The sequence below is a fragment of the Scyliorhinus canicula genome, chromosome 20, assembly GCF_902713615.1.
Source record: "Scyliorhinus canicula chromosome 20, sScyCan1.1, whole genome shotgun sequence".
NCBI lineage: Eukaryota > Metazoa > Chordata > Chondrichthyes > Carcharhiniformes > Scyliorhinidae > Scyliorhinus > Scyliorhinus canicula.
The window spans coordinates 75,785,347-75,802,721 of record NC_052165.1 but is presented as its reverse complement, the minus strand read 5'-3'; the positions used below and the strand labels follow the sequence as shown (position 1 = coordinate 75,802,721).

Here is a 17,375-nt window from a genome sequence, read left to right as displayed (position 1 = left end):
TATTCAGGACAGGACTAAATTTAATAGTGTGTAGAGCATGATGATTCCTCAGCTAATATAATCATAGACATTTCATTCCAATGAAAGTTCCTGGTCTGGGACCGATGGCATCAGTCTCAAACATTTTATTTAACTGGGAGAATCTGACAATAGACTGCAGGCTAAGAGAAGCGGCAACAACAGACAAAATAACATCAGTATTTGAAAGAGCCTCTGGAACAGGATAAATCAAAACAAATTTCAGAAAAACTTTCATTGGTTCCTGGTTTGTAAAAGGTGATCCTGAAAATAATGATTTCCTTTGTAGCCATTAGCCATTCTTGCAGTGATCCCAGGGAACCCTTGAGATTAATGACTTTTTGTTTTGGTCTTTAGAAATGATTCCCGGAACTCTGAGTTTAACATCCATCTCCACCACCAGTGCTGTGATCTCGTGGGCACAGCTTCAGAGTGTGAGTGCTCTGAGGGACTGCAGTCTGCACTACTACAGTATTGGGAGACCCAGCACTGCCCACGCTGCCAGCCTCGCCTCAGCCAATACAGAGACACTGATCACAGGTAAGAAGTGAAGGAAATCAGCTCTCAGCGACGTGGGGAGATATTGGGGGCGCGATCTAATGACCTCATCACACCCAACTCAGTGATACAACAAAGCCGCTAAGTTTTGTGAGCGGCATCCCCAGAGATTTACGATGCTCGTAACATGTCATGATCTGATTTCACGGTCCTGTGCTACATCCAGATTAACATATTTAATGTTAACATTTGAATATGTCTACACCAGATTCTCCTGAAGCAGGGGAACTGACGCTCGTGCTTACGAGTCCTCACCATTGCGTCGTTTAGCACTGGGCCACACAAACGTGGACCAGGCATAATGGCATCTGGAAGGTCTCTCAAACCACTGGAGGCTCTTGGGGTGTCAGGCTCTGGGCAGGGTGGTATCCTTGCAAGGCCCCTGGTACCATGGCACATTGTCACTGCCATTTTGGCACCTCAACAGTGCCACCTGGGCACCCAGGCAGTGTCACCTGCATACTGCCATAGTGCCCGGTGGCACTGCCAGGCTGGCACAAGCACCTCCAGGGTGCCAGGTTGGCAGTGCCAAGTGGCCTGGGTGCCAGGTCCGTGCTAGTGAGCGGACTGTGGTGGTAAGCCCTTTGGAGGTGGGGTGAGGGCTACGAGGACCCCAAAGATGTAGGTTGCATTTTAAAAAGGCGGCCTGATCTGCGTGTCTTCTTCCTGCACTGAGAATGAGCAGAGCGGGATATTCCCGATGAGGGCAAAGAAACAGCTGAGTCCCATTAGATGGCCGGGTTGTAATCAGCACTCAAGATCAGCATTGATAAATGACCAATCGGACTGCCCCAAATAGGGTTGTGGTTGACATGACCGAGGTGTAAATCCTGAATCAGGAAAGGGAGGTTAAGAAGCAAATCTGGACAAGTACATACTCCTGCTCAAGAACCTGTGTGAATTATGATCACAATATTCTGGTAATTATATTTAACGTTGGGTCTTTCTTTTCAGGGTTGGAACCAGACACAATTTACACCATGTCCGTCGAGTGTGATTCTCCCTTTACCGGAACTCTCCGCTCCCAGTCTCTTAATGCCACTACTCTCCCATGTATGTATTCACAAATTATAATAGTGTAAAATTGACCCTCTCTAACTGTTGGAAAACTGAAATGTTTCCCTCAATCTAACTGATACTTTGTTTTGTTAACAGCTTCGAGATTCCTCAGCAACGTGCAGGTTTCCCACATAACCTCATCTGCTGCTGTGATTAGCTGGGATCCACCCACCTCCGGTGCTGGCCAGGTTTTGTCCTACTCCATTGGCTATGGGCCCTCTGGCAGTGACAGACCCATGAAGAATATAATTGTTTTCCCTCCGAATACCAGTCTGATCCTCACAGGTAAAGTCGCTTTGATTAACTCTGAGGAACCAAATAAGGGAGATTTTGACAGGGGGGTGGGTGGGGAGGGTGTGGGGGTGCCCTGGCAAGCCCAGGATGGGGTGTGGGGTAAAGACAGTGTGGGGCTTCCTCAAAGTTTGTATGCGTCGAGGCTGAGAAATTATTGATCTAAAGATCATCAAAAAGGTAGAAAGTTAGAGTGTCGATGACCTGTGACTCGTACTCTCATTGTGGTGGAGGACATATGGGTTGAGAGGCAAATCTATTGGTAGCATCATCACTTACTTTGGAGTCAGACCAAGGTAAATGATTGGCCGCAATTCAATGGAAAAATATCTGTGTCCTGATTTGGGCGTGTTTAAGGGTTTGTTTCTCCTTGGCTGCAGCGCTAAGAATCACCCCGCTGTTCAATGGCACTGTCGTTTCTTTTGTCCTCCAGGTGTCTCTCCGCCGAGTCCGCACTTGAGTAATTTCCTGATGGCGAGCCGCCCAACAGGAAATGCTCCTCGCAGATCGTTGGGCCATTTGATCCTTCCCCTTCACCCTGCCTTTCCGCAACACCCTGTTTTCACCAGCCCCACATCGGAGAGGCCCCCAGGAACTCCCTCCCGCCCCAACTCCCCTCCACCTGGCAAGCCCCCCCCCATAGGCCCAATCCCTAGTAGTGACAAGCAGACACCCTGCTACTGTTAGCCTGGCATGCTGGTAGTACCCTGATAGCCAGGCTGTGCCACCCTGACAGTGCCAGGCTGGCAATACCAAGGTGCCCGGGTGCTGGTGTGCAGAAGATTGTAGTGTAGTCGGGCATCATGGTCAGCACGGGCTTGGAGGGCCGAAGGGCCTGTTCAGGTGCTGTACTTTTCTTTGTTCTTGGTGGGAGTGCCAGCCTGCTTTGTCCCCGACCATTTTGGGGGTCTCTAATATCCTGGGAACACCACCCCCCCCTCCCCCCAGGTGCCATTATGACTGGTTGTTTATGGAAACTAGTACTAAACAGTGCCTTTGCGGGGTCACCCAGGTGGGGCTGTTAGATCCCGGGTGCCGGGAGAATCCGCAAATGCAGATTTAATTGGGCTTCATGGCCGAGTGAGGGCAAGATCCAGATTCCGGAATCGCGCTAGATTCCGTGAAATCTCACAGGGTGTTTTGGGCATCGCAAATCCCGTGAGAGGTCTCTCGCGAGTTTCAATGACCTTGTCCCAACACCAAGTCAGGCACGACAGGGGCTGCTGAATCGCTCCCGTTGTAGGAGTTCAGAAAATCATGTATGGAATTCCCAACGGAGAATGGACAATGCAGAGTTTCATTGCAGGACAGAACAATGAAAATGAGGCAGTTTCAGAGGAAGTTGCACAATCTAATCAATATCAAACACAAAAGAAATCCTAGCCATGTAAACCTTAAGATACCAGTGATGGTATTTGACTGGAGAAAATATGCTTCAGCAAAGGGGGAATAGAGGAGCTGTTCCATCTACATGACGAGCTCCAGCCACTATCAGCCACATGGATGGTTCATGTGCAAATGTTGATCACATTACAACTGTGCCATTAAACACCATCACATACTCATGCAGTAAATTCCAGATCATAAACAGATGCTGTGTAAATAATGTTGAGCTCATTTCATCTTTTTTCTTTCATCATTTGGACAGTGCGGTGGCGCAGTGGTTAGCATTGCTGCCTCACAGCGTCAAGGACCCAGGTTCAATTCCAGTCTCCTTCTGCACTGTCGAGATTCTATAATTCTCTGATGATTGACGTTATATCGGTCTCCACTTCAAAATGGGACCCAAGTCACCAATCTATCTGGTTATTTCCCTTTAACAGATCTGAATGAGTCAACTCAATACCTTGTCAATGTTTCTGTGAAAACAGCCCTTGGTGGAGAGCAACTGGGTTCAATGCTATATTTTAAAACAAAAAGCTGTAAGTATTGCTAACATTCTATGTAATTAACCATTTGGAGAGGGGAAGAATTCTACAACTGACACGCACTATTCCCTGAGAGAAATTTCTCATTTCCATGTGTGGATGTCAATGGTGATGAAATTACGAACTCCGAGAGTAGGTTTCAGTCAATCCCTGTCACCTTCCTGCTCTGGTCTGGATGCCCCATCTATACACCGGCTGGACCAGCTGGGCTATTGGAAGGGGGAAATGATGCCATTCTGAATTATAACCTGCTGGGAGGTGTACGAACCCTGAATGGCGTCAGAGCCTCAGAACCCATTATTGGATAGAAAATGGAGAATGAAGCAGTAAACCTGAGCAGCAAGCAGATTGGTCAGGTTTTGTTTGGAGTTTTACTCTGAGATATCTGGTAAGGTTGAGGAGGATGTTGCAGTTGAGTAACAAGAAACAGAGTAATGAGGGAGGATTGTTTTATCGATTGCAGAAAGGTATATAGAGGGGTTTCCCAGGGGTCTGTACTGGGACCACTGCCTTTCCTGATATAAATGAATGACTTGCACTGGACTGTACAGGTAACAATGTCAGAATTTTGTGGATCATGTGAAATGTGGTCATTTATTGGACCATGAGGAGGATGGTGATAGACGTCAAGAGGATGTAAACAGGCTGGTAAAATGTGGGGAAAAATAATGGTGAACATTAATGAACATTAGTTTAGCAACAATTGACGTGTTAATTAAATGCAGATTCAATGATGCCCTCCAAACAGAATTGGGTAAACAACTGAAGGGAAATATATTACAGGGCAACAGGGGAAAAGATAAAGGGCCACACAGCCTAATGCCGTCAAAGTGAGATTAGTTACATTTCTATTCCAGGGAGCTAGGACAGGCTCAGTGGGCTGAATGGCCTCATACTGAGCTTTAGGCACTCTGACATTCTAAATTAGCACAGGGAGAACAGAGGGTTTCTCAAACCTCCCTCTGAAATGATGAGAGCTGCCTGGTGTATTTCAAAGGCACCAGGTTTAAGTTTTCTTCCTGAAATTGCTTGTCTCTTCCTTTGATGTTTATGGGCAGCATTCTCCAGTGTCTGACGCCGGAATCGCTTTGGCGATCGGCCGGAGAATCCACGTTGGCGCCAAAATCGTGGGCGTTGTGACTTTTGCGATGCTCCGCCCCCTCCAAAACGGCGTACCCTAGGAGTATGCCACACGCCGTATCGATGTCCTCAGGACGTTAACTGAGGCCCTCCCCCCGATGCTCCGCCCCTAATGGGCCTTGGGGCATCTTTTATTACACTCGTGTACCATCTTTTATTGCACTTCTTTGTATGTTTTGATATACTACTAAGTGTAATATGTGTTTTACTCAAACCTTGGTTGCTGATGAGGTTTTCTGAGTCTCGATGAAAACGGCTCGAACTCGTCCAGTTGTAACAAAAGGTTTATTGAGTAACTATAACAATAATTGCATGAGTTCTTTACTTTAATATTAATACTAGTGATAAGGTCAACAAGATCTAACTAGAGTAACTATGTTCAACTACACTAACCATCTGAGCTAATCTTAGACTCCTGTCCTGGTCACAGTACACCCAAAGGAGAGCGAGAGAGGCACAATGCGGTTGCTTTTAGACCCCTGTTGGTACTGCCCTCTAGTGATCACGTGGTGCTACTGATTACACATTAACCCTTTGTGTACATGCAAATAGAGATCACTACAAGGCACGTGTGCTATTTTTTGTCTGCAATTCAGCGTGGTGGCTGCGGACTGAGGCCAACTTCACCACAGTCGAGGGGGGAGCCGATCCGCGGTCGGGGGTGGGGGGGGGCTTTGGCGGGGGCTGGGGGCACAGGTGGGAGGTGGTCCAGGAGTGGAGAGCCTGGCCAAAAGGGGTCATTATTTGGCAGGTCGGGTCCACGTGGGGCACATGCAGCATGGAGAGGCCTCTGCAGGCCACCGCCGTGCACAAGCGCAGCCACAGACCCGACAATACTCCGGCCATATCGGCAGCTAGAGTCGGGGGCTTTACGCTGCCTGGCTGCTGGACCCGCACCAGACAGGGGCTCGGTGGCTGTTTTGCTCCATTTTCTCAGTCACCGGTGTCAGAACTTAGTCTCAGAATCGGAGAAGCCAGCCCATGATCTTTACAAAAAGTTATCTTGCCGCCACAATTTTAACATCAATGGATTCCATTCAGATGTCTTGTGATTTCTCTGAACATCTCAATCATTTCCTATCTGCAGTTATTGACGTGTGTGTGAACAATCCATGTGGACCCAATGCCTCCTGTACCCAGCAGGACGGAAGCTTCAGATGCTCCTGTGTGACTGGCTACACCTGGAATGGATCTGTCTGTACAGGTGTGTGATGGGAATCATTGAACCCATTGGGGAATGAACTGAAGGTACTGCTTCCATAGAGCACTGGAGATTGAGTCAAGTTCCAAAACAAACCAGGACATGAGTGGCATCAGGATGGAGGTTCTGGAGTTTGCTTTCCTGATGATGTGAACCTTCATATGGTCGGTGACCCTCACCATGTCCAAATAGGTAGCATTCAGACATGAAGAGTTATTACTTAGTGAGGATATCGGTGCCTATCAGGTAAATGATATCCAGCATGGGAGCATGGGATTCAGAAAAACAGATATATCTGGAATGTGTTATCTCATTCTGGATGTTAATCTGGAATTATGGGTAGCACGGTAGCACAAGTGGATAGCACTGTGGCTTCACAGTGCCAGGGTCCCCGGTCCAATTCCCCGCTGGGTCACTGTCTGTGTGGAGTCTGCACGTTCTCACCGTGTCTATGTGGGATTCCTCCGGGTGCTCCGGTTTCCTCCCACAGTCCAAAGACGTGCAGGTTAGGTGAATTGGCCAAGTCAAATTTCCCTCAGTGTCCAGAAGGTTAGGAGGGGTTATTGGGTTATGGGGATTGGGTGGAAGTGAGGGCTCAAGTGGGTCGGTGCAGACTCGATGGGCCGAATGGCCTTCTTCTGCACTGTATGTTCTAAGAGTGGAAAGGTCCCTCACATCTCCTTGTTATCAATACATTTTCACTCACTAATTGCCTCTGAATCCCTTTTGTATCCAATTGGAAACAAGGATTTCAATTGTTGAAATGCAATCTGAACCTGCTGAATGATTTGGAAAAGCCATGCTCCAAGAGATCACACAGTGCGGCTCATTGATGTTCCCTCCCCTTCACAAGCTGAGTCACCTCCTGCTGCCATTGATTCTGCCCTTGCTGTGGTAAAGTTACACAGACATCACCAAACAAGGAGCAATTGTCATAAACACTGAGTGTCCACAGTGGGACATCACAACTGGGTCTGATCCTGTCCTCGCTCTTTGTTCACACACACTTTCCAGCAGGAGTAACTGGGCACCAGTCAGGAGTCAGAACGATTGATGATTTTCCCTTCCAGTCCGGGGGGGGGGCGGTGGAGACCATTTCTAACTGCTGCTGCCCTAATTGCGCTCAGGAAGTCAGTACAGAGCAGGGATAGAGATTGGGAGCTTCCTGTGCTGTGAGGTTCAGTGTTACACCACATGGGGCCTCTTCCCACTGAAACAGCAGAGGGGATCAGTTCACCATTTATAAGAATCATGTGGTTCAAGCTTAATATCTGGGTGTATGTTTTTTTTTTAAATTTAGAGTCCCCAACTCTTTTTTTTCCCACTTATGGGCAATTTAGTGTGGCCAATCCACCTACCCTGCACATCTTTGGGTTGTGGGGGTGAAACCCATGCAATCACAGGGGAATGGATATAAACCACACGAACAGTGACCCAGGGCCAGGATCTAACCCGGATCCTGGGTGCCGTGAGGCAGCAGCGCCAACCACTGCGCCCCCATGCTGCCTTATATCTGGGTATATGTTAAGATTGAAAAATCTGGAGATGCTCCAGTGAACTCTTCCTTTCTTCTCCACTTCAGATGTGAATGAATGTCAAAGTGGAAGCCACGACTGTCACAGCTCAGCCGCCTGTTTCAACAGTCCCGGCTCTTTCCAATGTGTGTGTAAGGCTGGACATACTGGAGATGGGAGGAATTGTTCAGGTAAATGAAGAATTTGGAGAATTGCTAATTATTTATTTTCACTGTTCACATTTGGTAATGTCCAAACTGAATTTTCTGTTGTTTTCAGTTGAACCCTTTTTAATGAAGGGAATCCTTTGATGACAAGCAATATAACAGATCAGACCTGATTAGTTCCACAGGAGACTGAGAAGATTCCCACACTTCTCAAGCAGAATTGTTGAGAACTCGTATTGAACTTTGCTGGAATATTGCTGCCATGTGTCCTCTACCTGAATGAACAGTTGCCATCGTAACAAATCAAGCACGTGTTTGATGTCTTTTGGTTAGGTTCCCGCGTATTCCTAGAAACGTTTCAGTTTGTTTTCTTTTGGTTGGGAATTTTCCCCTTATTCCTCGAAACATTCCAGTCAACCTCGGGGGAACTATCATGTGAGAAACCATCTGTGACCCTGGTTCTTTTGCAAGTCTCAAGGTTAAATCTGGGTTTGTAACAGTAGAAAGTTTAATATTGACAAAGCTGGGGATCCTCCAGTGAACTCTTCCTTTCTTCTCAACTTCAGATGTGAATGAATGTCAAAGTGGAAGCCACGACTGTCACAGCTCAGCCTCCTGTTTCAACAGCCCCGGCTCTTTCCAATGTGTGTGTAAAGCTGGACATACTGGAGATGGGAGGAATTGTTCAGGTAACTGACACTGCAAAATGATGTGCAGGGTAGGTGAGGTTATGGGCCAGGGTTTAGAGAACCCCAAAGTGTATCATGGAGTTCACCTGACCCACAGTGGTGGTATGGGCAGCACATGGCCCACTCTACAGGTGTGCTACAGCAGAAATGGAAATGTATTTTTTAAAGCAAAACAATGTTTATTCTTTGAACTCAAGTTAACCTTTTTAAAATATGCAGTGAACATCTTAGCAACCATCAGCTCAAATACAACCCCCAAAGAATACAACACTAAGTAATCGTTGAGCTTTCCTTTTAACATCCATAAGACTTGAAACAAAATCTTTAACAGAAGCACCTCAGATTGTACTTCACTACTGAGAACAGTTACCATGTTGAAATCAGCAAATGGACACTCATAAGCTTGCAGAGATTCTCACACATCCTGTTGTGATTGCAGCTTCTCCAAAACTAAAATGAAACCAAACCCGCCCTGCAGCAAATAGTCTAAAGTGAAAGTAAAAAGCTGACAGACAGCCCAGCTCCACCCACTCTCTGACATCACTGCAGTAATAAACACCCATTTCTGAAAGGTACTTTCACGACAGATATTTATATACACACACCCATTTATAAACACCCATTTCTTAAAGGTACTCTCACATGGCTGTGGGGTAGTGGGCCTGGGCAGAGTGCTCTTTCTGAGAGTCAGTTCAGATTTGATGGGCTGAATGGCCTCCTTCTGCACTGTAGGAATTCAATGGTTCTATCCTCCCACTTCACCTCTCAATACTCCACCATGACATTTGTTAGGCTGACCTCTTTGAAATATTTCGCCATCCATCTTATTGTCGCTTATAAGACTCAATGTCAGATTTGATGTGATATTCTCGCCTGTGAAGCATGAAATGATTGACTGTGTTAAAGGCATCTAGAACAAGTTGTATGGTTGCCATGATCGCAAATCAGTCATATATTCTTGCTCTGTGTTTGAATTTTCTCTTCTAACCTTTTCCCAGTGAATTCTGGGGATTATTCTGTCCGAATAATCTGTGAATCTGTTTTTTTATACAAGCCTAATATCTGGGTGTATGTTAAGATTGACAAAGCTGGGCAGCACGGTGGCCTAGTGGTTCGCACAGCTGCCTCACGGCGCTGAGGTCCCAGGTTCGAATCCCGGCTCTGGGTCACTGTCCGTGTGGAGTTTGCACATTCTCCCCGTGTCTGCGTGGGTTTCGCCCCCACAACCCAAAAAATGTGCAGAGTAGGTGGATTGGCCACGCTAAATTGCCCCTTAATTGGAAAAAATAATTGGGTAATCTAAATTTTTTTAAAAAAGATTGACAAAGCTGGGAAGCCTCCAATGATCTCTTCCTTTCTCCTCAACTTCAGATGTGAACGAATGTCAAACTGGAAGCCACGACTGTCACAGCTCAGCCTCCTGTTTCAACAGCCCCGGCTCTTTCCAATGTGTGTGTAAGGCTGGACATACTGGAGATGGGAGGAATTGTATAGGTAACTGATACTGAATTTTTCCAAAGAAAAATATTCCTATTTTAGACTCACTTTAAGTAGTGTGCTTTAACGAGGGACAGCCAGCAGAGATGTGTAAATGGCATATTGTGTCTGGCTAACCTGTTTGAGTTTCTCGGTGTCGTAACAGTTAGGGTTGATGATGGTGCAGCAACAGATGTATGTATGGGCTTTCATGAACTGTGTGTTGAAGTAACCATGTAACAGATATTTAGGAAATAGCAGCAAATGGTATGAAAGGGATGGTTGTAACTTGGGTGAGTAATTGGTAAAGGAAGAAGTGACAGTGAGTGATGGTCAATGGATGGGATTCTGACCGCAGAGAAGAATACAATGGAGTCCCCCAGGGGTCAGTGTTCGAACATCGATTTTCGCATAGTAATTGACGGGCATTTCGATCTGGGAGTATAATTTTGGATTAAGTATATTACAAAACTTGGAAACTTAGTATTGAGTGAGCGGGATAATAATAGTCTTCAGGAGAGTATGGACAGGCTGGTGAACTTTGCAGACACCTGGCGGATGCAATCTATTTTGGAGAAATGCACTTCGGTACAACCAACATTTAAAAGCATCAGAACTTAAAGGGAACCATTTTGTTTCGGTTCACAAGTGGAATGAATGGCGGTGTAAAATTCTTAAACCTTTCACAGTGCCAGGGAAAGTTATGAAGGTGGTTAAGAGAAAGGCTGCAATATTTAAATTCATTAGTAGGCTCATTGAATATAAAACAAGCACCTCGTGCCAAGTGTTATGGGGCCAGGGTTTAGAAAATTGCAAAGTATGTTATGGAGTTCACCTGACCTATAACTTTGTTGAATTAGGCTGGGATGCGCACAAGAGCCTCCCTTTCAGGTGTTATTCAACATACTTTTTCGGTGCTTTTAATCTAAAAACAAGCTTTAATCTAAGAATTTAGTTAACATTTGTATAAACACACACAGCAAGAACTTTTATCAATTACAAACACAAAGACCCCACACAGCTACAGTAATCTATGTATAACCCTTAATGAATTCCCCCTTAACTGTTCTAATTCAATAACAAAATCCAAGTGAAACCAGAAACCCCTTTCCAAAGGTGTGGGCTAGCACATGGCATTCTCACTGGTATAAGATTTGTCATTGATACTCTGTTCCCCTTTTCAAACAGCAGATTTGAATTCCCTCCAGAAAGCAATTATCTCTTTTAAGTTGCCAAATGGCTTGGAAACAGCTTTTTAAAATGAAGATAGAGACACTTGTTTCAACCTGTGCAGTTCAAACCAGTCCAAAATGTAAAGCAAAAGTAAAACTCACAGAGCCACAGCCCAACTCCACATGAGATCACTGAAGCCATGTGATAAGACCGGAACAATTCTTAATTGACACAAGTTTTTAGAAATCTTTGGTTCAGCCTCCACTGGAATGTTCAGAATAATTCTGGGCATCACATTTTAGAGATGATATCAGGGTCTTGGAGAGGGTCCAGAGGTGGTTTTCCAAGATGATACCAGGGATGAGGGATTTCAGTTACGTGAAGTGATTGGAGAAGCTGGAATTCTTCTCATTAAGTGAGGAAATGTTAAGGGGGAGACCGAGTGGAGGTCAGCAAAATGATGAGAGATTTTGCTCAGGAAATAGACACAAATTGTTTCCTTAGCAAATGGATCCCAGTCACAGATTTAAAATTAATTCCCGAAGAATTAACAGCAAAATGAGCAATCTATTCACACAAGAGGGTTGTTAATGGTGGTGCCATGGAATGTCCAATGGTGAGGTCGTTTGACTCTCTCTTTTGGGTGTGTGATACAATCGCTATCTGCCACTGATAAGCCTTAGTCTGGATATTGTCCATCTCTTGCTGCATTTAGACATGTACAGAGTCATTCTCTGAGGAATTGCAAATTATTTATTGTCAATGTTGACCATTCTGACAGGTGTCCAACTCATGAAATGTGTTATTGTTTCAACATGGATGTCCAGTGAAAAGGAAATCTCTTGTTGAACAAAGAAATGCAGAAAATCAGAGGTGAAAACTTTGCTACAGGAGATTGTGAGGCTCCCACACATGTGGAAATTTGCTGAGCACATTTTAATGGTAGGATAATGCTGGGAACGGCTTGGTGTTCACTATGTGGCACCAATGGCCTTGCACCAAGTCCTGTCCTCCCATCAACCCCTCTGCTCGAAGACCTGCTATGGATCTTCAATTCTGTAGCACCTCAAGTTTAAAATATTATTTTTAAGGTTAAACCTGCCCATAGCTTCGACCTTCCAAATGTGTGAATCTTCCTCCAGCAATTTTCGAATCTGCGTTCCTCCCATTCTACCTTCTTGTGTCTTGACGATTTCCTTTGCCTCAATGATGAGGGTCTTAGTTTCCGCTGCCTAAGCCCCCAACCTCTCCGCCTCACAACCCTCCACTATGACAGTTGTCAGGCTTACCTCTTTGAAACCTATAGCCACCGTTCCATTGTTATCTTATCAAGTACAACTTCAAAGTATATGTGATATTCTCTCTTGTAAAACTCAAAATAATTGACTATGTTAGAGCTGCCATCGAGTTGATCTTCAGTTGCCATGGCCACAATCAATGACCCATTCTTTCTTTGTGTTGGAATTTTCTCTCCCATTCTTATCCCAACGAATCCCAGGGATTCTTCTCGCCAGGACCATCCGTGAATCTATTTTGTAAACTAGTCTCGAGTCCAAATTCTGGTGTGTCATAGTCAAAAGTTTCAGATTGACAAAACTGAGGATCCTCCAATGAACTCTTCCTTTCTTCTCAACTTCAGATGTGAATGAATGTCAAAGTGGAAGCCACGACTGTCATGGCTCAGCCTCCTGTTTCAACAGCCCCGGCTCTTTCCAATGTGTGTGTAAGGCTGGACATACTGGAGATGGACGGAATTGTACAGGTAGCTGACACTGAGGCCTGAATTTTCACACATATGGAGAGGTGGAACGTCACAATGACTGGCGGATTGTATCAAACGGCACTTCCCTACAGCTGTTCACAGTAGGCAGAGTACTGACTGCAGCCACCCAGCCAGCATTTGCAAAACTCATGTCAAACATTAGATGTGATAAAATGCTAAACAGTGCAAAGAATTTCACTGAAAACAAATGTAAGTTTATCAGTCAGTCACTTAGTGTGACTTGCTTATGTTAGCTAAAAGCTACTTATATTCATACACAGCACCCTGTCCTTATTTACAGAAGGAACATGTCCACAATTTGAACCTTTTTCAACTGAACAAAAGCTTAAGGATCAGCCATTCTCTGGTTCATTCCTCAAGGCAATGCTTTGGCCAATCTGAGTCGATCTACATGACTTGAATTTGAACAAAGCTCACCAGTTAACTGTGCCATGATGCAATCTCCACGGCCTCAGCGCCTACACCAATGTGTGTCCCCTTGCCAACCAATCAGCTCTCTTGTCTCATACAATATAAATTGTTTTACTGTTGGTAATTTCTTATTATCAAGAATAATAATTTTTCCAGTTAAACTACCACCAAAATATTTGTTTCTATAGTCCATTTTTTACTCTGCTTTCAGATGTCAATGAGTGTGAGGATCCAGTAATGAATCCGTGTGACCCAAACGCTCACTGCCTCAACTCCGATGGTTCGTATCGATGTGAGTGCAAACCCTATTACAGAGGGAATGGGACACACTGTGAAGGTAAGGAGCAGAGCACGGATCCCAACCTCCTCTCTCACTGATGTACTGACCACAGAGCCTGAAGTTACATTGGGATAGATTTCCATCTTTACTGCCTGGTAGGAAGGGGGGATCCAACACGTTCTGTCTGATCTCCAGCCAGGTGATGTTTAAAACCCCAGTAGAAAAGACAAGAATCGACTCCCTATGAGTGGAAGACTGTTGAAAACAACGATTTTTTAAACTCATTTGCTGGTTAGGCCAACATTTATTGCCCATCCCTAGTTGCCCTTCAGAAGGTGAACTGAGTTGCCTTCTTAAACTGCTGTAGTCCTTAAGGTGTGTTGTGTTTGGTCTTTTATACCTTTTGAAGGAAGCCACCAAAAAACAGAATCTTTTATTGAGTCTCGTGTGGTAAGTTTCTGGTGCCTGAGGGAAGGTTGGAACTGGAGCTGCAGATCTCACCCCTTCTTGTTGGAGCATCGCTCACTTGCTCTTTGTCACTCGAGATGACTATGCTCTGTGGCTGAGCTGATCTAGGCACTGCATCAAACTCACAAATGTATGAGTGGTCTGTGGAGCTGCAAAATGAAATTGTCATCAGCTCTTGCTCAGGGTCAGTCTCAGAGTTGCCTACTACTGTAACATCCAAGTCGCTGTTATCACAGTCGTCATCTATGTCCTCCCATTCATCATCAGTGTCGTTGATGGTTTGGGAGTAAATTACAGGAGCCGTTTCAAAGACCTGGAATGGGTCACCACATACCTCCGTGCTCAGTTTTTACAAATTAGGGTCCAAATCAGGACGACCTCTTCCGTCTTTGGCTCAGTCAATGGCTGATCTTCTGTTGTATCAGCAGCTTCAATTTCTGAATGAGCCATCTCCAAACTCTCGCTCTCCATTGTGCGGTCTGGGCGCCCCCCCGTGACCACCTCGTCATTTCCTGCAGACCACCAAAGCCGTGCCTTTGGAGCCTCATCTGTGCTGCTGGAGAGATGTGCAAGTAGCTCATAGTGTTCACCATCTGTCTCACCTCCCATGCCATCACTTTCTGCAACATCGTCGACAACTTCAAGCAGATAATAGTCATCGGATTCAGCATCGTCTACAATGCTTTCTCCTGAAAAATATAACATCGCATACGGGATTATTTGTTCACAAAATAGTGCGCCAAGTTCAAATCAGCCTTTTGTTTGGCCTCCAAAGCTTGGCTTAAAATTCCACGCTGTGGAACTTCAGTGGGATTGAAGAAATTGAAGAAGGATTGATTTGGTAGAGTTCTTGTCGCTGTTCTTGGAGTGCTACGACCTTTGTACTTTGGTTTCGTTCGCATTGTTCTCATCATTACGTTTTCGCCCTTCCTCCCGTCAATTTTGTAGCCTGTGCAGCCAATGATTTGTTGAAAATTGATTGAACCGGCCGTGAGTCCAACTGATCCATTGCTCCAGTGACCAGCCATCTTCTAGGACACACAATCGCCCGATTAGATTCAATGACTCACATGATTTTATAATAATAATAAGAGGAATCTTTATTGTCACAAGTAGGCTTACATTAACTGCGATGAAGTTACTGTGAAAATCCCCTAGTCGCCATATTCCAGCACCTGTTCAGGTACGCAGAGGGAGAATGTCCAAAGTACCGAACAAGAGCGTCTTTTCAGACTTGTGGGAAGAAACCTGAGGGAAGTACCAAGTACAGAGTCAACATTCATGTCAACAATGTGAGAGTATTGTGTGCTTCATGTCTGCCACGTAGGGCACTAGTTCGCAAACATCGAAGGTCTCCATAGTTCTTGTTCCGAAGTCTATCATTAGCCCTAGCCGATGAGAAAAGTCTCGTTGCACGTTTAACTTTTGCAAAGCAGATTGAATCACAAGATTGGCTGTTGCTTTACGGTCAAAGTCACAACGTATGAAAGAATTGTTCAATATCACCATCAATTTCAGTGTGGATATAAAGGTTTTCGGAGAGTTCTTACTATCTTGAGTTTTTTGCAAGATTTTGTTTTCATCTTTGCTGTTGGGACTCTTCTGGTTCCTTGCCGCGATGAGATCGATGAAAAACTGTTCTTCCATGTTTGTCTCATCAAATACATGCACCGCTCATGCATGGTCCATTGTAGAATGCGCAAAACATTGTTTTGCAAAATGCCCAACGCGGCCGCACCTGGAACAAACTTTTTCAAAGGCCGGACATTGCCGTGGGGTATGTCGAGTGTTACACTTTTGGTACAAGATGGCGGTGGCAGGTCCTGCTGGCCGCTTAAAATGGCCGCCCGCACTGGGACCCCGTTTCCACTAATGCCACTGGCTTCTTTTTTGAGCTGGCGCCAAAATGTTTTGAGCAGAGTGTGCCTATTCTCATCTGGCAAATCTTCACCTCCTTTTCCAGCACCAAATCTTCCTCCCGCAATAATATCGCCCGAAGCTTATCATCAGCTAGACCAAAGACAATTTGGTCGCGGGTTAATGAAGATTTCAGGCCGCTGAAGTTGCATGACTGGGACTTCAACCTCAAATCCGTGACAAAACTGTCAAATGATTCGCCAGGTCTCTGGGTATGCATACGGAACATATAGCGCTCAAATTTATTCTTCTGAGAGGAACAATGCTTATCGAAGTGCTTCATCACTTCATCAATTTTTATGTGATCCGCCTCATTATCAAACACAAATGAGTTTTACAGTTCGAGCGCTCGTGGACCTGCCACCGTTAGCAGCAATGCGATTCACTTTTCATCAGGCTGGGCCTGTAGACCCAGGGCCGAAACATTAAAGTTTGAACTGCTGTTTGAACAGCCGCCAATACTCACCTAAGTTACTGGACATCTGAAGCTGGAGGGAAGCCCTCAGTGCATCCATCTCGAGCGTCAGCATTTTCTTGCGCGTTGGATCACCTCAGGCTGCAGTTCACCAGGCTGGTCTTCCAGCCGAATGCCTAACGTTGTCACTGCCATTGCTATCTTTAAATCTTCAGTACTCGTGGTACCATGTTGTGTTTGGTCTTTTATGCCTTATGAAGGAATCCACCAAACATCTCGACTTGTCCAACCCGGCCTCAGTGGGCAAGACAGCTGGTTTGTGATGCAGAACAAGGCCAGCAGCGCGGGTTCAATTCCCGTACCAGCTCAGAATTCTGAATTCTCCCTCTGTATACCCGAACAGGCGCCGGAATGTGGTGACGAGGGGATTTTCACAATAATTACATTGCAGTGTTAATGTAAGACTGCTTGTGACAATAAAGATTATTTATTTATTTGGAATCTCTTATTGAGTCTTGTGTGGTAAGATGGCAATATGTTACAGAGCACATTATCATGCTTATTACTCCTCTGGAATCTGCACCTAGGACCATGTCTTATTACCCTCTCAATCCTGTTCTGAAGATGGCCGGATGTGTCTCCTCATATATGGGAGTCATTGGTCACATGATCTTGGCCTAGAGTCCGCATGATGTGTCTGCACCGCCATCTGCTTGTTGGAGGACGTATACAATCCGTCTGTGATATAGCCCATAGACATATCACCGCAAGGTGTAGGTATACCCATTATACTGTTCAGGAGAGAGTTCCAGAATGTTGGCCCAGTGATAGTGAAGGAACGGAGATACATTTCGAAGTCAGGGTGGTGAGTGATTTGAAAGGGAAAC

The 17,375-nt window shown here is 45.3% G+C and overlaps 1 protein-coding gene across 1 annotated transcript in view; it reads left to right on the top strand.

The window, feature by feature from the left end:
- Positions 1 to 17,375, top strand: part of LOC119954767 (fibrillin-2-like) — a 73,746-nt gene that overhangs the window by 28,560 nt on the left and 27,811 nt on the right. The window contains exon 6 of the mRNA XM_038780308.1: positions 6,082 to 6,198. Coding sequence (XP_038636236.1) covers positions 6,082 to 6,198 — 117 coding nt within the window. The remainder of the gene's footprint in view (positions 1 to 6,081; positions 6,199 to 17,375) is intronic.